Below are 25,651 nucleotides of genomic sequence, written 5' to 3'. Positions count from 1 at the left end.
GGAAGCAAAAATAGCACATAGCAACTAGATTTGCGCCATAGGGTGCCTATATCTATGGGGGGGCGGGGTGATGTAGAGAGAAGGATGGGGTATGCAATGAGGGTCAGAAGAGCCACAATACAGGATTATACCCTGGGACTCAGCGTCATGTAATGTGAGACCTATAGGGATAAGCAGTAGCCATTAAGAGAGGAAGAGATATTATATATCATCTGCTCGGCTCCTCCTCCTCTATAACATGCTGCCTGCAGATAGGACACTATGTACAATCTGCTCAGCTCCTCCTGCTCTATAACATGCTTCCTGCAGATAGGACACTATGTATAATCTCCTCAACCCCTCCTGCTCTATAACATGCTGCCTGCAGATAGGACACTATGTACAATGTGCTCAGCTCCTCCTGCTCCATGACATTCTGCCTGCAGATAGGACATTATATACCGTCTGCTCAGCTCCTCCTGCTCTATAACACGCTGCCTGCAGATAGGACATTATACACTCACCGGCCACTTTATTAGGTACACCATGCTAGTAACGGCTTGGACCCCTTTCTGCCTTCAGAACTGCCTCAATTCTTCGTGGCATAGATACAACAAGGTGCTGGAAGCTCCTCAGAGATTTTGGTCCATATTGACATGATGGCATCACACAGTTGCCGCAGATTTGTCGGCTGCACATCCATGATGCGAATCTCCCGTTCCACCACATCCCAAAGATGCTCTATTGGATTGAGATCTGGTGACTGTGGAGGCCATTTGAGTCCAGTGACCTCATTGTCATGTTCAAGAAACCAGTCTGAGATGATTCCAGCTTTATGACATGGCGCATTATCCTGCTGAAAGTAGCCATCAGATGTTACAGGGTACATTGTGGTCATAAAGGGATGGACATGGGCAGCAACAATACTCAGGTAGGCTGTGGCGTTGTACCAAGGGGCCCAAAGAGTGCCAAGAAAATATTCCCCACACCATGACACCACCACCACCAGCCTGAACCGTTGATACAAGGCAGGATGGATCCATGCTTTCATGTTGTTGACGCCAAATTTTGACCCTACCATCCGAATGTCGCAGCAGAAATCGAGACTCATCAGACCAGGCAACGTTTTTCCAATCTTCTACTGTGCAATTTCGATGAGCTTGTGCAAATTGTAGCCTCAGTTTCCTGTTCTTAGCTGAAAGGAGTTGCACTCGGTGTGGTCTTCTGCTGCTGTAGCCCATCTGCCTCAAAGTTCGACGTACTGTGCGTTCAGAGATGCTCTTCTGCCTACCTTGGTTGTAACGGGTGGCGATTTGAGTCACTGTTGCCTTTCTATCAGCTCGAACCAGTCTGCCCATTCTCCACTGACCTCTGGCATCAACAAGGAATTTCCGCCCACAGAACTGCCGCTCACTGGATGTTTTTTCTTTTTCGGACCATTTTCTGTAAACCCTAGAGATGGTTGTGCGTGAAAATCCCAGTAGATCAGCAGTTTCTGAAATACTCAGACCAGCCCTTCTGGCACCAACAACCATGCCACGCTCAAAGGCATCAAATCACCTTTCTTCCCCATACTGATGCTCGGTTTGAACTGCAGGAGATTGTCTTGACCATGTCTACATGCCTAAATGCACTGAGTTGCCGCCATGTGATTGGCTGATTAGAAATTAAAGGGGTATTCCGGGAATATGAACGTCTGACACAAAAACCCTTGATGATATAAATAAATGAATACAACATTACTCAATGTCATTAGTCACAAAACAGAGCTTAAATAATTTGATTTTATGATTTAAAAAGTTTATGGCCTCCCTAAAGTAGGTGGAGTTATCACTAAGATGGCCGCCACTGGAAACTACAAGTTCCATGATCCTTTAGTTCTCAGTAACTCCTCCTCCCTCTTATGCTCTGCTCCCAGTGATGATGTAGCAGGTTTTCTTGCTCCGTTACCATAGTAATGATGTGTAACTGCCATCACCACAACACTGACCATACTGGATGAACTGCAACCAACCGACTACAGCCAAACGTAGTGGTGATCACATGACCTGCCCAGGCAGGTACAGGCCATGTGATGTGGACATGTGACCAGCAGCCATCTTCTGTCCTGCAACGGACCGCGCGGAGGAAATTAACGGACTGATTAAAGGGCCGGTAGCATTGTAATTCTTCATTACAGTCTATGTCACCAGCATTTTCTGCTAAGGGGAGCAAAATTTTAAATAACAACTAATTACACATTAGCTTATATTTTGAGTGCCCACTTGTATATGAATTATGCTGATTCCTGGAATACCCCTTTAAGCGTTAACGAGCAGTTGGACAGGTGTACCTAATAAAGTGGCCGGTGAGTGTATATCATCTGCTCGGCTCCTCCTGCTCTATAACATGCAGCCCGCAGATAGGACATTATATACCATCTGCTCGGCTCCTCCTGCTCTATACCATGCTATGTAACACAGTGCTCACATCACAGATTAATGACCAACAGAGCAGCAGCCGCAGGGCAGACTGCCAGGAGGTATCACAGCGGGGATGACCAAATTAATTACATCTATATTTCTGTAAATTTAATATTGACTGGCACACAACACAAGCGACATGTAATGCAGACATGCCAAAAAAACACACACACACAATAAAAATGCAATAAAAAAATGACCAATTTTTGCTTTCACATGAATCCAGCATTATCAAAGAAAAATACTCTACACAGCGTTTGATAAAATAAAATAATAATCATAATCTGGTTGTATCTTTGAAGCGGTTTCATTTATTTTGCCCCCCGCTGTGCGCCTTATCAGGGGCCGAGGAGGAGAAGTTTCCCTGGTTTATGATTAGGAAGGAATCTGATAGATTAGAAGACTCAATTGAAGTTGGACATAATAAGTATTACAGTATTACATGACATTAATCCTGCCATTCCATTACTCCCTCAATCATTGTGCACAGACTAATTATTCTGGAGCCAGTGATCAGGAGGAAATACGAGCCATACTTACACTGGGCCGCAGTAATCGCTTTATGGCATCTACAAGGCAGGATCTGTACTGGTCCAGAAACAGGCTGACCATCCCAAGAGAACACATCGGGGATTACACCAGGGGGCGACAGGTTAATGACACAAGAGAGAGAAATATTACAGTGAGTAAAGTCATCTTACAGCAATAATGAGACCAATAACTATTCAATTAAGGTCAAATAACTAGTTAATCATCTGCTCCGTTAAATTAAATCAACCAAATCAAAAATCCATCAGGGGCACATAGTCATAGATCCAGGGGGCGCTGTGACTATGGTAATCGTCTTATATTTGTTATCCATGTTCTCCTTCCTTCTAAAAATGAACTTTAAAAATCATGCTAAAGGCTATGAGGGGCATTACCAGAGCCCCTCTGTGTTGTAGCTTCACGGGCTGTTATACTGTGCAGGAGTCCTTCCCTCCTCTGACTGTGCAGGAGTCCTTCCCTCCTCTGGAAGAAGGCAGTACAGAGGGGGAAATGCGCTCCTACACAGTGTTGCAGCCTTTGAAGATTCAGCACTGAGGGTCCCTGGTAATACTCCCAGGCTCGTTAGCACAAATTTAAAGGTTGACCCTAAGAGGAAGGAGGAAGAAGATTAGTGCATGCACAGTGCCTGGATCTATGACTAAGTACTCCTAGTGTATAATTATGGAAATTGATGGTAGATTCATGTGTCTGACATGTTACTGGATGTATACCACCATTGAGGAGCAGACTACTACTAGTAGTACACTAATACTACTACTAATACTAATTTTAGCTGGTGACAGGTTACAATAGCCCGTGCTTTGCTGATTTTAAAAATGCCTTTGTCAGCATTCTGTATCATTTCATGACTTTATATAAGTTTAATTTACATAACCTGCTCCCTACCAGCAGCACATGGTGAGTCCCCGGGAAGGAGCAACCTGTGTGTTGTGTCTCAGTCTCCTCACACATTCTTCCTGTTCTCTGCACCATCCTCTCCCCTGCCAATTCACATGACAGGAAGTGGGGAGGATAAATGTGGAGGAGATTGATACAAGCACACACCGGCCCCCACCCCTGGGGCTCACTATACACTGCTGGCAGAGAGGCAGGTAATGTGAATTAAACTTATATAAAGTACTGAAATTATTTAGAATGATGACACAGGGATTTTTTTTAATCGGTGAAGCACAAGCTATTGGAACCTGTCACCAGCTAAAGACATTCCTGGTAACCGAAATTTAAATAAAATCATTAAATAGCTAAATACAATGTAAATTACTTAGAAGAGCAAGGTTATAAACACAGATTGTGACTTCAGACGAATGTGACATGAATCCCTTTAAGCAGGGTGCTGGCCTGAGCGCAGCATTAGGTTAACCTCTTGATGTATGAATCAGGTTAAGTGTACAAGAGCTTTATATAACGGCACAAGTGACTGTAAGGAGATTTCATGCGCTGCGGGAACGTGCCTGGAAGATGAGATTTATGGGGGTCATTATTCTCAATGGAGAGATCATAAAACCCTCCACATCAAGAGCAGAGGGGAAGGGAAGACTCATCCAAGACCCAAGATGAGAGGAATAACCCGGCACCCGGAAAGACAAGGAGAGGCAGCAATATCCCCAGCAGACAAATTGGATGAAAGACTCAGAAGTAATTCAAGAAGCCTGAGCACAGCTGCTCAATAACAAGGGCGAGGGGAAAGATGTCATTCCCTGAAAATAGTGAAGGATCTAGCTACTAGGTCATAATACGGCTTATTCAAGACCTCGGAAAGGTCATGACTTCTTACGCTAATACCAGTATGTCGGTCAAGACGTCTTATAAAATACTTGCAAATACATTGATTTCATCTCTCTACTGTATCATCTAATCTACCTATCTGCTACCTACCTATCTACCAACCTATCTCATATCTATCTATCTATCTCATATCTATCTATCTATCTATCTATCTATCTATCTATCTATCTATCTATCTATCTATCTCCTATCTCATCTATCTATCTATCTATCTCATATCTATCTCATATCTATCTATATCTATCTGTCTCATATCTATCTATATCTATCTGTCTCATATCTATCTCCTATCTATCTATCTATCTATCTCAAATCTATCTATCTATTTATCTCATATCTATCTATCTATTTATCTATCTATCTCATATCTATCCATCTATCTCAAATCTATCTATCTATCTATCAATCTATCTCATATCTATCTATCTATCTCATATCTATCTATCAATCAGATATCTATCTATCTTATATCTATCTATTATCTACCTATCAACGGTAACTGGTAAATCTTATGGTAGATGTCCTTTAAAGCCAGGAGGGTCTGTAAGTATGATGGTATGTTCAGAAGACACATAAGGAACAAGACTACCTTTTGAAGGGAATCAGTCACCTTCAGGGTTGCTTCTTAACTTTTCATAAGGCATTGTAGACCCAATTTCACCACCCACAACCATTTATTCAACTTTCTTATCACCATGGTTGTTGTGCCCCCTCCCAACGTGAACAATCACCCTGCCAGGACCTTAATTTTATGAAAAATGAATACTACCATAAAGTCCTGGCAGGGTGATTGTTCATGGACAGATAGGATCACATGACCCTCCATCTGCGGCCATTTTATGGACAGGAATGTCTGGCTGATGAGGTAAAAGACAGGAGGCTTCACTTTACATATCAAGGAAGCGGAGCAGAACTATTAATAGATGGATATTGGTAAAGTGAGGTAAAGTGAACAACCCCTTTCAACAGTGTCCCCATTGCGTAGAATATATTGCCCCTCTACAAGCAACAGGAACAAAAAAAAAACTGAAATCCTTGAAGAGCCGAGCACATTATGGGAATCTTTTGTTTATTTGCTACCGACAACAGCATCTGGGTCTGATACTGAAGAAGACAAATGATGGTGTAATTATATAGGTGAGTACTCTACTCCGTCCTACGAGAGAGAATCGTCAACAGCTTAACACCCGTCTAATGGTCTTGCCTAAAATAACCTTGACTAAAACGGGATTTTCACTCTCACTCTGATATATATTTACTACCCCTTCACATCTAAAAGACATTCCTCCACACACACTTCATGGAAGGTCCATCCATTACCGGCCAAGTTCTCGTCATTACATCTTGGCTGAGTGCCCGCCCACCTACCACCGGTTACTAATCTCTTGCCGGCCATCTAAATTCTATGCCTTTTCCTCTATTTGGAGATTTGTCACATTGGGGCACATTTACTTACCCGGTCCAGTCGCGATCCAGCGGCGCGTTCTCCGACGAGGATTCGGGTCTGCCGGGATTCACTAAGGTCGTGCGCCCGATATCCACCGGGTGTCGCTGCTGAGCCGAGGTCCGCCGGAGTTCACCTGCTTCTTCCCGGTGCATGTGAGTGCTGATCTTGCGACACAAATTCTTTTTTAAATTCTGCGGCTTTTCTGAATCCGTTGGGTTGTCCGATGCCCCCCTCCATCCCGATTTCTGTTGCGTGAAAGCCGGCGCCGATGTGGCAAAATCCGATCGCATGCGCCAATATCCCGGGGCAATTCAGGGCAAATCGGAAATAGTCGGGAAACCCAACAAAAGTGCGTGATTTGGACCCTTAGTAAATGAGCCCCATTGTGTCCTTCCAATCTGCTCATAGAACACTTAATTGTCATTCGCTAGTGTTGGGTATTGCCTCTACGTCGGGGTCTACACCGCACCGTGGATTGAGCTCTTCTACCGGCACGGATAACACAAGCATAAGAAACATAATAACCCTGCAGTATTCTATCCATGTATCCGCAGTAGCAAAAAAAACTTCTTGAAAAGAGTCCTCGAGTCTTCCAAGTGTCCGTGAATGTAAACATGGAAGTATATGAATGGAATCATGTATATACATGAACCTCAATCCGCCGGTTTCCCCCTGTACAGTGTCTTTGTGAACAGACCTTGTTTTCATGTAAATGAGCGCAGACTGTAAACCTGACTCACTATTCACACAGACAGACAATGAAAACCCTCGCTGGAAATAAAATACAGAATATCATCAGGCCGAGAATATACGAGGTGCTCAGGCAGTTATCCAAAAAAGGCCTAAGCCATAAGATATATCCCCCTCCTAGAAGAATATCGGACTAAAACCCACCAAAAAGAAGGCAAATTATGGGTTAAAAAGGGTCTTCCAGGGTAAAGATATTGATGATACATCATTGTTACCTTATTGGTAAGAGTCACCTTTGACCTCCACCGGTCAGTAGATGATGGAAAGAGAATGGAACAGGAAGCAGACAGCTCCATTATCCGTATAGTGGCCAGACCGAGTTACCGCAATCTGACATAGATAATGATTTATTTCATATTATATATTTGGCCAAGTAAATCAACTTTAAAGGTAACCTGTCAACATGAAAATGAAGTGTAATCTGAAGTAAGCATGTTATATAGCAGGTGGAGCAGAACAGATTTTACATAGCGTCAGCTCCTCCTGCTCTATAACATGCTGACTGCAGATAGGACACTATAAACAATTTATTCAGGTCCTCCTGCTCTATAACATGCTGCCTGCAGATAGGACACTATGTACAATTTGCTCAGTTCCTCCTGCTCTATAACATGAAGCCTGCAGATAGGACACTATATACAATCTATTCAGGTCCTCCTGCTCTATAACATGCTGCCTGCAGAAAGGATGTTATATACAATCTACTCAGTTCCTCAAGCTCTATAACCTGCTACCTGCAGATAGGACACTATCTACAATCTGTTCATCTCTTCCTGGTCTATAACAAGTGGTCTGCAGAGAGGACACTATGTACAATCCTCTCAGCTTCTCCTGCTCTATAACATGCTGCCTGCAGATAGGACACTATGTACAATCCTCTCAGCTCCTCCTGCTCTATAACATGCTGCCTGCAGATAGGACACTATGACCAATGTGCTCAGCTCCTCCTGCTCTATAACATGCTGCCTGCAGTATAAACCTCATATCCATGGTGACCGGCTCACCTTACATTCAGTAACAGACACCGCCCATGGAATGTTATGGAGACAAAGTAAAACCTGACCTTTGTTTTCTAGTCATAGCTGTAACACAGAGGATCTGCTTTATCCTTTAATACACAATAAAACAATATCAGTAGCGGGCCGGGTCGCTGGCGTTCCCCCTGTGCGCTGTGAATTATTCCTGTAAATTGGATGACGTGGTGTGAGTATCATGAGCAGAGGGAGACGGCGAGCGCCGGGGGTTATTTTGATATTTGTGTGAAGAGCAAATGTAAGTCTAAATCTGTTGGCAGGACCTCGCTTCACCCACGTAATCTGGAAAGCGTCCATATGTGAGCCCGGCCTAAGCCTATGAGGAGACCGCTGCCCTCCTGCTCATGTCCGCCAGCTCTCTGATCTGACTTTCATACTTAATCTGGTCTAATCCTCCCCGGCATTAACTTCATCTGTGCAATGAGACCTGTGCTATCCCTTCTAATATTTGGTGAGGAAGGCATTTACTAAATTACTTGCTGAAATCATATGGTGTCGTTTAGCTCTTTATTTTAATCAGATGATGCATCTCGGGGACACATTATCAGCGCTTTATCCGAAAAAAAAAAAATCCAAGGTTTGTCTTTTTTTACAATCGCTAAACCTTGTGGATGGATAAAAAAAAGTTCAAAATAGTTTTACATAATTTATGCATAATTTATGCAAGTAAATATGTAACGATTTACAAACTCTAAAAAGTCTAAAGGTCTAAAAAGTTAGAAAGATATTGTTAATTTTTTACACATAAAAGAGTTTCTGTACAAATAAATATAACATTAAAAAAATTATAAATATATATATAAACATAATAAAAATAACGAGTCTGAAATTGAAGACGTGGTGCTATAAAAGGAATGGGATTTAAATAATTTTCGAAAAGCTATAGAGTGCTCTGCCCATAGGGAGGAAGCATCCATAGAGGAAAATAGGAAAGAAAATGCCATTAAAACTGCCTGCAGATAGGACACTATATATAATCTGCTCAGATCTGCTTGCTCTATAACATGCTGCCTGCAGATAGGACACTATGTACATTCTGCTCAGCTCCTTCTGCTCTATAACACGCTGCATTCAGATAGGACACTATGTACAATCTGCACAGCTCCTCCTGCTCTATAACATGCTGCCTGCAGATAGGACACTATGTACATTCTGCTCAGCTCCTTCTGCTCTATAACACGCTGCATTCAGATAGGACACTATGTACAATCTGCACAGCTCCTCCTGCTCTATAACATGCTGCCTGCAGATAGGGCACTATGTACAATCTGCTCAGCTCCTCCTGCTCTATAACATACTGCCTGCAGATAGGACACTATGTACAATTTGTTCAGCTCCTCCTGCTTTATAACATGCTGCCTGCAGATAGGACACTATATATAATCTGCTCAGCTACTCCTGCTCTGGAACGTGCTGACTGCAGATAGGACACTATGTACAATCTGCTCAGCTCCTCCTGCTCTATAACATGCTGCCTGCAGATAGGACACTATGTACAATCTGCTCAGCTCCTCCTGCTCTATAACATGCTGCCTGCAGATAGGACACTATGTATAATCTGCTCAGCTCCCCCTGCTCTATAACATGCCGCCTGCAGTCCATGTGGACTGAAAGTTTTTTTTTTTTTTTTAATTGACCTGCCATACCGCAGAACTATAATGATTTCTGAGAAAATCTATATATTATTTTTAGCATACAACCTGGCATGTTATCCCAACACCATCCAATCCCTCCCCAGATAAGGCTTTATTGGTGAATCATTTATTGAACGCTCAAGTATGTATTCCAGAGACGTAAGGTGGAGATTACCGGAAGACTAGAGAAGCAAGGAAAACCTTGCCAAAAAAACTGAGACCCTCGAACTACTATATCATTAAAGTATCCCATAAAGGGAAATGAAATAATTTCTGAAAAAAAAACAGGTTTTAAACTAATTTAAAAATAATATTAAAAATGTATAAAAAATAAGTATACAACTCAGCACATCATTCACGTGGAGCCTTTCTTTTGGATTAAACAGTCATCTGTGAAAACCTCACGAAAAACTGGAAAATAATTTGAGCCCATTCAGGTAATATATCCTTGACTATCCCATACAGTACAGCTAAGCTTATTTATGAAAGAAAACTAAAATTTTTACATATAAGATAGGTTCCATAGGTTTGTTCTTAAGTTGAATTTGTATGTAAGTCGCGACTGTATATTTTATAATTGTAGATCCAGACCAAAAAAATTTTTGTCCCAGTGATTGGAGTTTCAAAATTTTTTGCTGTAATGGGACCAAGGATTATCAATAAAGCTTCATTACAGACGCCTTACAGCTGATCATTGCAGCCTGGGACTATAGTAACATCCAGAGAGGTCATCAGAGGTCACAGAGGTCCGTCTGTAACTAGGGGTCGTCTTTAAGTTGGGTGTTCTTAAGTAGGGGACCGCCTGTATATATAAAAATATATATAGAACATACTACATCAATCGTGTGGATTCTTTCTCTTGGATTAAACAGTCATCTGGGAAAACCTTGCCAAAACTAAAAAAAAAATAATAAAAATTGAGACCCTTCAACTAATATATCCCATACAGTGCAAATTAAATTATGTAAATTATGTAACAAATTAAAAAATATATATTAAAACCATACAAAAAATAAACCTAGAACACACCACATCAATCATGTGGGGCCTTTCTCTTGGATTAAACAGTCATCCGTGAAAACCTTGCGAAAAGTGGGGGGGGGGAGGGGGTGGAATCGAGACCCTTCAACTAATATATGTAAAACACAAGCAGGGCTGTGAATGAGATGACAATGGTGAGATGCTTGATTAATGCTATTTCTGTCATCTCCGGTGAAATAATACCTGTTCTCTTAATTACACGTTACACTACGTCGTAGGATGATTTCGGCGGAGAATAAAGAACATGATACATTGTTCCTCCCCATTACTCCGCCGTTAATAACTGTCTACTTAACTTCGTCAGTTCTTCAGAAATATCAGATATAATTTGCCTCTGATCTCGAAGCGATTGACGTGCGCGAGTCCCCGAGTTTGGCGAAAAGGCCCTCGCCTGTATTTAGAGCTTCTCTAAATAGCGATTACGACTTTGACTGAAGACCACGGATCACTCAAAGACATTCGCTTATACATGAATTATTCCGGACCCCACTTAAGACCGCTCGTGTCACAACACATTGTTACATCTGCTAGAGTCTCTCCGATTTGGGCCATCACTTTTTTTTATTGGGGGGGGGGGGGGCAAAAAAAAAAATTGGCCAACCTTGCCTGTGCTAATATCAATAGTCGGATATTTAGTAACAAGTAAGTTAATTGAGCTGTTTGTGTTGATAAACTCCCTTTCCTTCAGACTGTTCCTCCCTGAACCGTAATTATTTGCAATTTGCTTAAGTCGTCCATTTACCGATACGTCAAGCATGAAACACAGGCAATTTCGCAAAAATGGAAATGCTTCTCAAAATCAATCTTCGGGAAATAATGTGGTAGAAGTTACTCTCTGATAGAAGACTACCTCGTGACTGTCACATCGAGATGAATATTAATTTGTTGAGGTTAAGGCGGTTTAGTGCTTCATTTGTTGACTTTGTTCAGCCGTCAGAGAGCAGAGCAGTGCAATTATTTCAACAAATCTATTTTTCTTCCCCCCCCCCACCGCCGTTACGCTAGTTACCGTTTTTTTTAATGTACTTACCAGTCGGCACACATAACAATGTCAAAATGTCCTTCCAGTTGAGAGACATCTGTCTCATTATCCCATCGTAAAACGCTAAAGGAAAGGGAAAAAAAAATAACACAAAAATTGCCATTTTAGTTTTTTTTTTGCATAATTTTTCTTTTTTTTTTTTTTTAACACCTAGGATGTTTTCATGACATTCACTTTAATAGTGTTAAAAGCAGATAGGATGTTTGCAAACATATCTGGAGAGCACTTTTATCAGGTGAGGAACCGGAAGATGGAAGAGTTTTTTTTTTTTTTTTGACGTGTCACATTGGATTGCTTTTTTGTTTGGTTTTAGGAACAGGAAGTGAAAACAAAATTGGGAATGGAGACCTCTCTACCATGTGCCACATACAGGGTGATTCCAAAAGCAAAAAGTAAAGGTCTATAGTTACAATCACATCAAGAGTGAACGGCCAAGGACTGAAAATCAAAGCAAATCCGGCTTAACTCTACTTAACAACCAATCAGCTTACTGGAGCCAACTGCAAAATCGGAAAGGTGGCTCCATCTACCATGTGCCATATACAGTGTGATTCAAAAAGCATGGTACAAAAAGTAAAGGTCTATAGTTACAATCAAGAGTGCACAAGGACTGAAAATCAAAGTAAATCCGGCTTAGCTCCTCTTAGCAACCAATCAGGTTACTGGGCCCAAGTGCAAAATCAAAATGGGGACCCCTCTACTATGTGCCACATATAGGGTGATTCCTAAAGCATAGTGCAATAGTAGAGGTCTGTAGTTACAATCACATCAGTAAATGAATCAAAGCAAATCCAGCTTAGCTCCCCTTAGCAACCAATGCCACCTGAGATTAATGGAGCCAAATGCAAAATTGGGAATGTGGACCCCTCTACCATGTGCCATATACCGGGCGAGTCAAAAAGCATGGTACAAAAGTAAAAGTCTGTAGTTACAATCACATGAATAGTAAATGGTCATGGACTGAAAATTGAAGCAAATCCGGCTTAGCTCCCCTAATCAACCAATCACAGCACAGCTTTAATTTTTTCACAATCAAATGTGTTCACATAGTGTAAATAAAAGCTATCTTGTTTGTGGGAGTTTGTAAGACCTGGGTCTATTGTCATTGTTGGACAAGGTGCGATGAGCCTACCAGAGGTGATGATCTTGAGGGTTCACCTTAAAATCCCCATTTAAGATGCATCATGAATAAGATCTAATAATCCATGATATTTGTGGATGCTCCTATAGAAATAGACCTTTTTTGTCAAGTGATTTCTCCATTCCCTTCCAAACTGGTTTCTCTTCTGCTGGATCGTTGGGGCTAGTGATGATTTTTTAGAGCTGGGGCCCACTGGAGGATTCTTAAGTATATGGTGGGGCACTACCACCAGGATGAAGGATTATAAACCAAGCACACTGACATACTGGTGTGTGCTCCCTCTGGCAGGATCTGCTCTTCTAATAGCTTCTTTTGCCCTTGTTTTTAAGACATAAAGGTTGGAAAATTATGCAAATGAGCCTGAGGGGCTGCAGGCTCTATGGGCACCTATGGCACCTAAGGTCCCTCTGGCTCATTAGCATAATTTTAAAAAACCTTTTATTTATAAAAAACAACGTCCTAAGAAGCTAAAAGAAGAGCAGAATCTGAAAAAGGGGGCACACACCAGTATGTCAGTGTGCTTGGTTTATAATCCTTCATCCTGGTAGTAGATGTCCTTTAAGCAATAGCATTTAAAAACCATTGGGTGTTAATGTCATGGGAAAAGTATAGTCCTAAAAAATGACCAGGCTGACAAGTATAAAACTACAAGTGAAAAAAACTATGATATGTTGTGTATTTCTAAAAACATGTTCTCTGTATTCTTGTTTAGGGAATGAAATCACATGACCAAGCGTTCACTGACTTTTTTATTGACTTGCCAGGTAGATAGGAAGAATTCAATGACTGGCTGGTGTTGAGCGACGAGGCCAACTATCTCTTCCTTGGGAAGGTAAATTGCCACAACATAAGAATATGCGTCTCAGAAATACCATGGGCTCTTATTGAACACTATGGACTTTCCCAAAGTAAATGTGTTCTACGACGTGAGCCAAAACAGCATCTACAATGGGTTCATTTTCTCAGAATATGGATTCCTTCTTGAACAAGTTAGACATATGGATAATACCACAGACAGACAGATGGATGGTACACAACCACATTTCCTCATTTCGATGCTTGGCCATACTTAAACACCCTCTCCACTAGAATGTTGGATGAGTTACGACAGGAATGTTTGATCTCTACAATTGCCAGACTCGTAACGTCATGATGCGTCTCAAATTTTGTCTCAAATATTTGGGAGGGACAAACTAGTGACACCATTTTGCAGATCTCCACAAATGGATGACACGTGAACTGATCTTGCAGACATATGGCATAGATTGGAAGATGTTCGGCTAGAAAAATTGGAACGGGCACTTGTTGTCTGTGGGTAGAGATATATATATAACTTTTCACCATGCATTTCGAAGCCTCCTATATATTAATGATAGTGGAGAACCTAAACTGGATGTGTGCCCCCTACGCACATCCAGTAGTGTTATATCCGGTTATTTTTTCTGTAGGCGAGTTCTCCATGCAGTGTCTCGCAACCATGCTGATATCAGGTGTGAACAGACAGGTTTGCTTTGTATAAGGTGGCTGGATCCCTGATGCTGCCCATTTTGCTGCATGTGGTGCTGCCTGAGGCAAGAGGCTCAACTTGGATTAACAGTCTTCTAATATGGCAAATAGGTCTTTGGGCCGCTCAGTCACTAGGGTTTGGATGGGACTTTTATCCCCTGCATTGCACAACCTATACAGTGGGGAGGTCCCAATATTCCAACATTACGATATATTTATCAATGGGAAGAAATGTCATTATATCCCAAAAATATGGTGTCATAAGAGCTGTGAAGAGGTGGGAGGTGTGCTTATACCAAAGGCTTCATTCATTGCACTTTTATTTCAATGCTTTTCCACTGTGTTCGTTAGCTATAAGATTATAAATAACTATACGCAATCGTATTGCTAAAAAAATCTTCTGCAGTGACTAGATCCTAAAAGAATAGCTCCTCTTTCACTCCTCTGTGCGATTCTGGCAGCTATAACAATTTTCTCTACATGATACAATCAGATTTTTTCAATAGTCGGCTACGTCGAGTGAAGGCTCAAAATGTATCTGTGCGCCGCAGAAGTAAAGAAAAAAAAAGAAAAAATCAGATAATCATTGTTCCATATAAAAAGTGACTGGTTAATTCTACAGAATGTCTAGAATAAGTAATTCTATTTAAAAGAGAGGAAAAAAAAAAGGTTATTTTTGAACATAACTTTTCGGAGCCGCTTGACTGGCACCCTGCAGATATTTTATAAAACGGAGGAGATGATGGATTTGAATGATCAAAAGCGAATAATAAAATATCCGGAGCAGATTTAAGTTGGACGCGTTTTTATGGATTGCTGATGTGAGGTTCTCAGTTGACTGATCGGTGAAAATAATCCGAGGCCTCATGAACTTGACTATATGATGGTCCTATACTAATTCCAAGTGGTATGCAGTCATAGTACAGCAGACTTGTTATCTTAGGCTCAGTTCACACCTGTGTTGGGGGTTTCCTGTGTAATGCGAGTAGAAATGGGTTCAAGTATTCTGCCCATGCACACACTGTGACACGGCAGTGCCTGATGATATCATAGTGTGTGTGCAGGCAGAGCACATGGACTTGTCTCTACCTACACTTGGCACTTCATTAGTGAGGGGAGGCTGCTGGGCATTTCATTAGGATGAGCTGCTGGCCATTTCATTAGTGGGGGAGGCGGCTGAGCATTTAATTAGTGGGGGAGGCTGCTGGACATTTAATTAATGAGGAGAGGATGCTAAGCATTTCATTAGTGAGGGGAGGCTGCTGCACATTTCATTAATAAGGGGAGGTTGATGGGCATTTCAATAGTGGGAGAGGCTGCTGGGCATTTCATTAGTGAGGGGGGGCTTCAGGGCATTTCATTATTAAGGGGAGGCTGCTGGGCATTTCATTTTTAGGGGAGGCTTTTGAGCATTTTATTAATGAGGGGAAGCTGTGACCAATGTATTTCCCATCCTAGGCTAATAAGTTAATAAGTTTCCTAGCATTTATGTGGAGATTTCATTATCTCTAACGTTTTGCTTCCTTGTTGTTGTTTGACTGATTTTGGGGTAGTTTCATTTTTTCTGTAACCCCCTACCACTGCTGAGGTATCAGTACTGTTTGTTTTGGAACTTTTGAATGAGCCAAAGAGGTTGTCCATAGGTAGAAAACCATGACTGCTTTTCTGCAAAAATAGCACCACATCTGACCATGGTTTGTATTGCTATTGCTACTGGGCTGCACATAGATGAATTGAGCTGAGTTGCAATGCTGACACAAACCATGCTCGGGTTCGGCACTGTTTTTGGAAGAAAGGAACCATGTTTTTCAACCCCCGGACAACCCTTTGAACTACTGTTGTGGGCTGAAGTAGACAGCCCAGGAAAATAGTAGAGTCTAATTAGCATATTGAATGCCAAAAAAAACGGAATTTTTTTTTATAATGGCTCTGAAATAGGTCAAGGGGCATCTATAAAAAATGCAAAAACTGGAGTTTGTGGAGACGCTGAAAGGTCTTCTTCAAGGAGAATTCATCAATGAAGATCAGTGAATGGGACTGCCAAAGTTGCAAACTTTTTAGCTCCGATTGATTTGTTGGGGGGGGGGGGGGGACTTGAAGTCATGGTGCCAGCAAACTTCAAATATGTGACCCAAATCCGAAACTTTACTTTAGGATTCGGCAATAATAGCCAAAACTACCCAATAGCCTTAACCTAATGCGTGACTTCCGATAGCCTTAACCTAATGCGTGACTTCCGAATCAGTCTACACAAAGGTGGATGTGTACCTTTGTAACCATAGAGATATTATATTAGCTTACAATAAGAAGTTTTATCACGTCATAATTCTAAGTCTCACAACATATCATAGACCTGATTACGCTTCTAAAAAGTAATACAAAGAATCACTACATAAAGCAATAAAGTAAATCAATGCTACAAGCTTTTATGCTTCACAATCATCTGTTACAACGAGAAAGCGGAGTAAATGCCCCGACTTTCATCTTCACCTCGGTAATGCTTGTTTATAGCTTTAGATGATTGGGTAATGTAGACTTATAAAAGCCTTTATTCACTTAATAAAACATATGTCCATGTAAATAACTCATCGTAAATGAATACACTACCTATATACTTGATATATGGACACTGAAGCTTGAGTAGCCATTGAATATTCACAGTTCGCCATACAACACTACCCTTACCGAATTACAACTAATCGCACTAGGCCGATGCAAAATGTATTATCCTAAATTTATTAGGGCATAGGTGTTCATGATGGATCTATACATGACTTACTGTTAGGGTGTTCATACACATAGAAAATTATCAATTATCAGTTATCTTACTGTATATGGGGTGTCCCAACTCTTCCACAATGCAAGATTTAGAGCGGTAAAGAAGGGTCAACTTCAATCCAGTTCCAATCATTATGTTCCCAAGGGGGTTAACCTCTAGTGACCTCTAGTGATGTTTGGAAGAAGCTTGCTTCCCTTGTCTTTTAAAGAAAAAATGTATGCTCAATTTAGCAAAGGGGAGGTATTTTGTGAAGCTGTTAATGGAACCAGTGCTTCGAATTAAGGAGGATCCTATCGGTCCCTGGTCCTTCTAGCTCATGGGCTCCATCACAACTAAATAGTCCACCTCCATTAGAAGTTCACTGCATTCTAAAGAGGATGGCAACGGCAATTTAATCAGCAATTAGAGATAAGTGAACCAACGTTCCCGTTTGGGTTTGGCCTTGAGAACTAGAAGTATTGCCAAATTGGCTGCTGAACAGTAAATCTGGCAAACCAACACCTCTAGCAACTATCCATGGCTATGATCGGCCAGTAGGACAATAAACAATAATTTGCCAATAGAAATGAGTGGACCTGGGAATGTCGGGTCCTCTCATCTCTATCAGCAACTTATTGCTCTCTGCTTTTCCTCAGCTTTCAGTCACATTGCCGTCTTTAGGACACCAATAACGTTGACAGAAGGAAGGGAAATTTGGATTAAAATTGTAGCTTCCCTCAAGGATCTCCTTGAACAGGAGGAATCTCAGGACGGAAGCTCCAATGATAATCCAATCCTGTCCCCACCTTCTCGCTCCTTCTGCAGTCCCAAGAAGTTTTCCGTAAAACAGTGATGAACGCAGCATATCTTGTGCTACCTAGGACTGCAGGAGGACGCCTTGAGTTACTCAACTTGTCTGAAACTCTGTGCTAGGGTTACGGACTGGGTGCCAACCTCTGTCACCTGTACCATAGGTTCACTACCGCTGGGATTGCCCATTATTAGACGATCAGTAGTTAAATGACCTATTCTGATATTTTGTGAAGGGAAAACCCTGATAACATCAAGCACTAAAATATTTCTTCAATGGGGCAGATTTACTTACCCGGTCCATTCGCAATCAAGCGGCGCGTTCTCTGTGGAGGATTCGGGTCTTCCGGCGATTCACTAAGGTAGTTCCCCCGATGTCCACTAAGTGTCCCTGCTGCGCTGAATTCCGTCAGAGTTCAATGAAGTTCACCAAGCTAGGCCGGGTGCAGGTACAGGCGTGTCAAGCGACACATTTTATTTTTTTTTAAATACGGCGGTTTTCTCCGAATCAGACGGGTTTTCCGACGGCCACGCCCCCCGATTTCCATCACGTGCATGCCGGCGCCGATGCGCCACAATCTGATCGCGTGCACCAAAATCCCGGGGCAATTCAGGGAAAATCGGAAAAACAGTAAAATTCGGGTAACCTGACATAAAAACGCGATTAGGGCCCTTAGTAAATGACCCCCAATGTGTTTTTGCAGATTGTCTAATAAAAGAGTTGTCACACAACCTCCAAAAACAAAATACCGTAATCTGATATCAAAAATATTCCGATATCTCAACATGTTACATATACAACTGAAAATTCTGTTTGTTAGGGAATGTTCCAATTTGGTTAAACAACATTTTTATAGCTTTTTTTTACATTTTGATGTTTTTGAATACTGGCCACTTACTGACACGATTTCATATTGAGAGAACAATGCTGGCATGATACAGTTTATAACATTAGTCCTAGGACTGTGGTTCCAGAGATGATGCTTCAATGAACATCTTACATCTCAGCCCCTCCTCCCATATGTTACCTGGAGGCCTTTGTCAAACTGCACTCTATAATTAAGCCTTTAATAATTGGTCATAACCATGCTGAGCTCTTCAATCATATCCTTATATAGGATACACTATAGTGACATAGGCGATACATTTAACAGCTGGAAGTGGTAACCGGAGGAGAACTCTACAATGGAGACCTGATGTCCTACAGCAGCCATGGAGCACCTGTTTTACCGATGCTCGGATGACTCATATTCCTTACAAACACATTGTGTGTATTTTTGTATTATTGTTCTTTTTGGATTTATCCAATGGACACAATATTGTTCCCTTGTGTGTCAAAAGAACTAAATGGGTTTATATTCTTGACAACCAAGATTTTCTAAGACTTCTAATGTTGTGTCGAGAAGGCACAAGCCATTGTTAAGTGCACACATTTCCAATACTTTCCAATGAGATTGAACTTCCTGCATGTATTTTATATTATACAAACAAAACAAAGCACTTTCCTGGTTGCCTTTAGAGTAAAATAGCTAAGGGTGTATATAGAGTGCTATACAGAAGTACACACTGGGCGGCCCAGCCCAAATGTGGAGGATTCCCTTAGTAGGCCACTGATCTACTGTAGGTTGGCCCCAGACCTTCAATGACTAGATCATGGCATAGTATGCTTTATCAGATACAGATATTCAGCATCCAGGATCTTCATAATCATATGTGTTCATACAAAGCTAAGATGGTCGAAGGCCTGAGCAAGTCAGTTGATTACTGACAGATCTCCTAGTGCTTAATAGTCCAAGGCAATGGCTAGAATGCAAGCTACTGCTGAAAAGTGTCAGCTAGTTTTAAAATGTTTCAAATGGGGGTAGCTATACAGTGGTGGGGCCCAAAAATGGGCTTCCACTTGTGGCCCTATGCCTCCCAATATGACATTGGATAGGCATACCTAGACCAAGGCACTTGAGGGTATCTGAGGGTATCCGAAAACCAGATTTTGCCAAATCTGAACACAAAGGTACTACTGGTGGCCATTGGTAATTTGTAGACCTCTTACAGATTTGCATCAGACCTTTTGAACTTTAAGCAATACCCCTGTATTTAAAAGAAGCTAGAAAGAAACAATATCTAAACAAATAAAAAAAAGAACTGAGGATCAATGAAATGATGCATGTAACAATCAAAGCACAACCCCATCTAGAAGTATACGCCGGATTTTCAACCCCAGGAAAAACCATGGAATTGAGACATAACCCTCAATGAAAATGACTTCATTACTACAGGTTCCTAAAAGCATCGGAAGCCTTGCCGAACCAAAGCTATAAATAGAGGGACCTGCAGAGAGGTGAGTTTTTTTAAGCTTTAAGTTGCCAGCGGTTTCCCATTTTGTTAAAGTTGGAAATCCTTTTAAAGGGCACCTGCTACTAGGATGAAGGACTGTAAGCAAATTAGTCTGAGGGGCTCCAGGCTCCATTAACACCTATGGAGCCTGGAGCCCCTTAGGCTAATTTGCATACAGTCTTTCATCCTAGTGGTAGATGTCCTTTAAGTCCTATAAGAATAAAGATGAGCTGACTATCTCCTCCAACCTTAGTATATATATTGGATCCCTAGACTGTAGCACACAAGAATAGCGGAGTGTAGATGGTCCAACAGCACTGTCTGCTTCCTGTTCCATTTTGTTTATCGTCTGCCAAGAATGGATGATCGATGGGGGTTCCAGTTGTTGTACCCCCAATCAACCTCATATTCTATAGATAGGTTATCAATATTATTAGACAGAAAAAAAAACTTTTAGGTGGGGTGACAAATAACCTTAGTTTAGTAAAAAAAATGTTTCTGTAGGTGATCAGCAGTAACCTAGGCAGACCACTACACAGGAAACAGCACTGTCTACTTCCTGTTCCACATTGTTTATCGGCTGCCAAGAATGGATGATCTAATACAGTGGGTTTAGTGGCACTTATTGATCTCTGTCACACCGCCTTGGGTGCAGCCACAAAGGGTCTTAACACCAAAAAGGGCCCCAATGAGAAAATTCGAAAAAAGTTTTTTGTGTATGTGGGCACGCTCAAAAACGGTCTCGGAAGTGAATCACAATATTTCAATATTTAATACCACATTCAAAGTATAGATAAAAAGTATAGATAAAAACATTCACAATGGTCTTGATATAATAACAGATGGTTGAATTACTACATGTACTGGAATTTGATTATTGCTCGATAGCTCTGACAAATTTGAAGTGTGTATACACTTATGTGTTTACTGTAAACTTATGTGTTTACTGTGGACTGGTGTGTTCACTGTGAACTGTAAACTTTTGTGTCCACTGTAAACTTATGTGTTTTACTGTAAACTTATATGTTCACTGTAAACTTGTGTGTCCACCGTAAACCTATGTGTCCACTGCAAACTTATGTGTTTACAAATTGGTTTACAGTGGGCACATAAGTTTGCAGTAAACACATAAGTTTGCAGTGGACACATAGGTTTACGGTGGACACACAAGTTTACAGTGAACATATAAGTTTACAGTAAAACACATAAGTTTACAGTGGACACAAAAGTTTACAGTTCACAGTGAACACACCAGTCCACAGTAAACACATAAGTTTACAGTAAACACATAAGTGTATACACACTTCAAATTTGTCAGAGCTATCGAGCAATAATCAAATTCCAGTACATGTAGTAATTCAACCATCTGTTATTATATCAAGACCATTGTGAATGTTTTTATCTATACTTTTTATCTATACTTTGAATGTGGTATTAAATATTGAAATATTGTGATTCACTTCCAAGAATGGATGATCGATGGTGGTTCCAGTTGTTGAACCCCCAATCAACCTCATATTCTATAGATAGGTTATCAATATTATTAGCAAGAAAAAAAAACTTTAGGGGGGGGGGGGGACAAATAACATTAGTTTTAAAAAAAAATCTTTCTGTGGGTGATCAGTAATAACCTAGGCTGACCACTGCACAGGAAACAGCACTATCTGCTTCCTGTTCCAGCTGCCAAGACAGGATGATCGGTGGGGGTATCAATATTATTAGCCAGAAAAAAACCTTTAGGGGGTGACAAATAACCTTAGTTTTTTAAAAAAAAATAAAATATTTCTCTAGCTCAGTTAATAAAAATGTAACAAATTTCCAGCTTTTCATTCAGTTATTTATTGGCTTGTAAAAATGCACAAACGTATTTTTAGATTGAAGCCAGAAATGTTAACATATAGACGAGGAGATTAATGCTTTCAGCTAAAAATAATATCCACATTCACAAAGTTGAGGAATGTTTTTAATTGGAGATTAATAACACCCAGTAAACAAAAATTACGTCCTTTGAAAACATAATCTCGCTTCCCAGCAGGAGGCGGCAATCTATTATTCACTCCCGCCATATGTTGAAACACACTCAAATAATGGCAAGTGACCCTAAGACATACATTAATGTAAATCATAGCGGCGAGGAAATTTGCCTTTTATAATATCGTAAAGATTAGTTTCTGAATACGAGAGAAGTAGATTTCCCATAAAAAAAAGACTCAATTCGAAAAATCTGTGATTTGAAAAAAAAATCTAATTTACAAAAACAAAAACACACAAAAACCCCCAACACAATCTGCAGATATCACATTAGCAGATGAGATCTGCTCTCTACACATTCACATTGAAGCTTAATGAACGGGGTGGGGACGCCGAGTCTTTATTCCTTAAGTAGGTCTACCGCATCCGGTAATGATGGAAAGTACCCGTCTAATGAATGAAAATATGTTCTCGTTTCCACGTGTACTAATATGATTTTCACTGTGTCAGAATATAATTACGCCGCCTATTAAAACTAAACTCATCGCATTCTCCGGCTTTTTCAATTACCCGTCCTTCATGTATTGAACTGATCACTAAGAGATTTCTCAAGTGGAATAAGACAAATCATTAGACTTTCAAGGAACAGGATGAAAAAAAATAAGGCTGAAAATATGAAGGAGTTTCCCAAGTGTTTTTACTAATATAAAACACAGTTCATGTATTTATTACTATGATAGTAAATTGTATTTATTTATTATTTTATTTACCCCCTTTTGGGGTGTTTCGGCATTACAAAAAAACCCTTAGGGGGTAGAGAAAAATGAGGACACAAAAAAACACCAGCATAAAGACTTCTCGTACCGATGGAATACAGTTGGTGATGTCACGTGTTATATGATGGCTGAGCCAATCACTGGCCTCGTTTGATTTTATTGTGCAACACCTAATAATCTACCAAAAAACCTTGAATACCGTATATACTCGAGTATAAGCCAACCCGAGTATAAGCCGAGACCCCTCATTTTACCCCCAAAAACTGGGAAAACCTATTGACTCGAGTATAAGCCGAGGGTGTAGTATACAGCCAGTCTCCGTGTAGTATACAGCCAGTCTCCGTGTAGTATACAGCCAGTCTCCGTGTAGTATACAGCCAGTCCCAATGTAGTATACAGCCAGTCCCAATGTAGTATACAGCCAGTCCCAATGTAGTATACAGCCTGCCCCAATGTAGTATACAGCCTGCCCCCATAGAGTATACAGCCTGCCCCAATGTAGTATACAGCCTGCCCCCATAGAGTATACAGCCTGCCCCCATAGAGTATACAGCCTGCCCCAATGTAGTATACAGCCTGCCCCCATAGGGTATACAGCCTGCCCCCATAGAGTATACAGCCTGCCCCCACAGAGTATACAGCCTGCCCCCACAGAGTATACAGCCTGCCCCCACAGAGTATACAGCCTGCCCCCATAGAGTATACAGCCTGCCCCCTGCCAAGCGAATAAAAAAATAAACGTAATACTCACCCTCCGGTGTCCCGATCTTCAGCGCGAGGCTCCCGATCCTCGGCGCGGTACCAGGCGGCGACGGTGGCTCCTCTTCTCTCTTCTGTAGCCGGCAGATCACGTCCATGTGATCTCCCGGCGGGCGCGCACTAGGATACCGCGGTGTCGCGGCTGATGACGTCATCAGCCGCGACACCGCTGCATCTTATTGTGCGCCTGCCGGCAGATCACATGGACGCGATCTGCCGGCTACAGAAGAGAGAAGAGGACCCGCCGCCGCCTGGTACCGCGCCGAGGATCGGGAGCCTCGCGCTGAAGATCGCGACCCACGCTGAAGATCGGGACACCGGAGGGTGAGTATTACGGTTTTTATTTTTTTCTTGACTCGTGTATAAGCCGAAGTGAAGTTTTTCAGCACATTTTTTGTGCTGAAAAACTCGGCTTATACACGAGTATATACGGTAATTCCTCTCACTAGGAAATTCGGGGCCCCTGACTGGGACATTTTGTGGGTCCTCCACGGAAAGTTCTTCCACCCCTTTTACACTTTGGGGGTCATTTACTAAGGGCCCGATTCGCGGTTTCCCGACGTGTTACCCGAATATTTCTGATTTGCGCTGATTTCCCCTGAATTGCCCCGGGCTTTTGGCGCACGCGAGCAGATTGTGGTGCATCGGCGCTGGCATGCACGCGACGGGAATCGGGGGGCGTGGCCGAACAAAAACCCGACGGATTCGGAAAAAACGCTGCATATAAAAAAAAAGTGTCGCGGAGCTTGCTTACTAGGAATAAGCCGGTGAACTTGAGTGCGTTCCGATGCTCTTCAGCACAGCAGCGCCACCTGGTGGACGTCGGAGGAACTGCCTTAATCAATCCCAGCCGGACCCGAATCCACCGCGGAGGCATTGGGGCACATTTACTTACCCGGTCCAGTCGCGATCCCGCGGCGCGTTGTCGGAGGATTTGGATCTTGAATCCTACCTAATCCACTTACCTTCTGAGTGAGCTGCTCCAACTGCAAAGTTGCTAAAAACAGAAAGAGTCCCAATAAATTATACATTAACCCTTTATTTATTAAGTGAAGTTTCTCTAACATGATCACAGCGGATATGAAGATATTGTATAACGTTCCAGAATATTCATCAATCTCAAGCGTCGTCTTTAAATATAGAAGATTGTAAATGTGCTCTTTATGTAGCGGCGGCCAAAGACAAGGAAAACGTATCACCTGAAACTTTAAAGAGACACTTTCTTCCTAATTAGTAACTAAATTGCATCATCAGCACTTCAAGAAACGAGAAAATGCTGTCTGGTGCTTAAATAAAACAGCAGGAGGAAGTTACTAAGGGGTCGGGGCAGGTTTTAGAAGGTCAACAACTTTCCATGATTTAACTCTGGAGCTTCTATAAGAAGAAAGTGACCTTATTAATTGTTTTTCTTCTTGGGAATTTTTATTATGAAATATCATTACATCACTACTGACAATAGATGATGTCACAGCTTATCTCCTCCCCCTCCCTGTACAATGACCTCTGTATAGATAACACTGACCCATCATTACATCACTACTGACAATAGATGATGTCACAGCTTATCTCCCCCCCTCCCTGTACAATGACCTCTATATAGATAACACTGACCCATCATTACATCACTACTGACAATAGATGATGTCACAGCTTATCTCCTCCCCCTCCCTGTACAATGACCTCTATATAGATAACACTGACCCATCATTACATCACTACTGACAATAGATGATGTCAGAGCTTATCTCCTCCCCCTCCCTGTACAATGTCCTCTATGTAGATAACACTGACCCATCATTACATCACTACTGACAATAGATGATGTCACAGCTTATCTCCTCCCCCTCCCTGTACAATGACCTCTATATAGATA

At 41.5% G+C, this 25,651-nt stretch overlaps 1 protein-coding gene across 4 annotated transcripts in view; it reads right to left on the bottom strand.

Annotated features, from left to right (window-relative positions):
- CAMKMT (calmodulin-lysine N-methyltransferase) overlaps positions 1–25,651 on the bottom strand; it is a 265,839-nt gene that overhangs the window by 25,278 nt on the left and 214,910 nt on the right. For 2 of the 4 annotated variants that reach the window (XM_072140279.1, XM_072140280.1), the window contains 2 exons: positions 11,712–11,786; positions 2,982–3,045 (listed from right to left, as the gene is read on the bottom strand). In XM_072140279.1, coding sequence (XP_071996380.1) covers positions 2,982–3,045; positions 11,712–11,786 — 139 coding nt within the window. Of the gene's footprint in view, positions 1–2,981; positions 3,046–9,602; positions 10,537–11,711; positions 11,787–25,651 lie in introns of those variants that run through there. The other 2 variants (XM_072140282.1, XM_072140281.1) reach the window with 2 other exon arrangements.

The sequence above is a fragment of the Engystomops pustulosus genome, chromosome 3 (assembly GCF_040894005.1).
Source record: "Engystomops pustulosus chromosome 3, aEngPut4.maternal, whole genome shotgun sequence".
In the NCBI taxonomy this organism is placed as follows: domain Eukaryota; kingdom Metazoa; phylum Chordata; class Amphibia; order Anura; family Leptodactylidae; genus Engystomops; species Engystomops pustulosus.
Note: the sequence above shows the minus strand (reverse complement) of the source record. Positions and strands in the feature narration are given on the sequence as shown.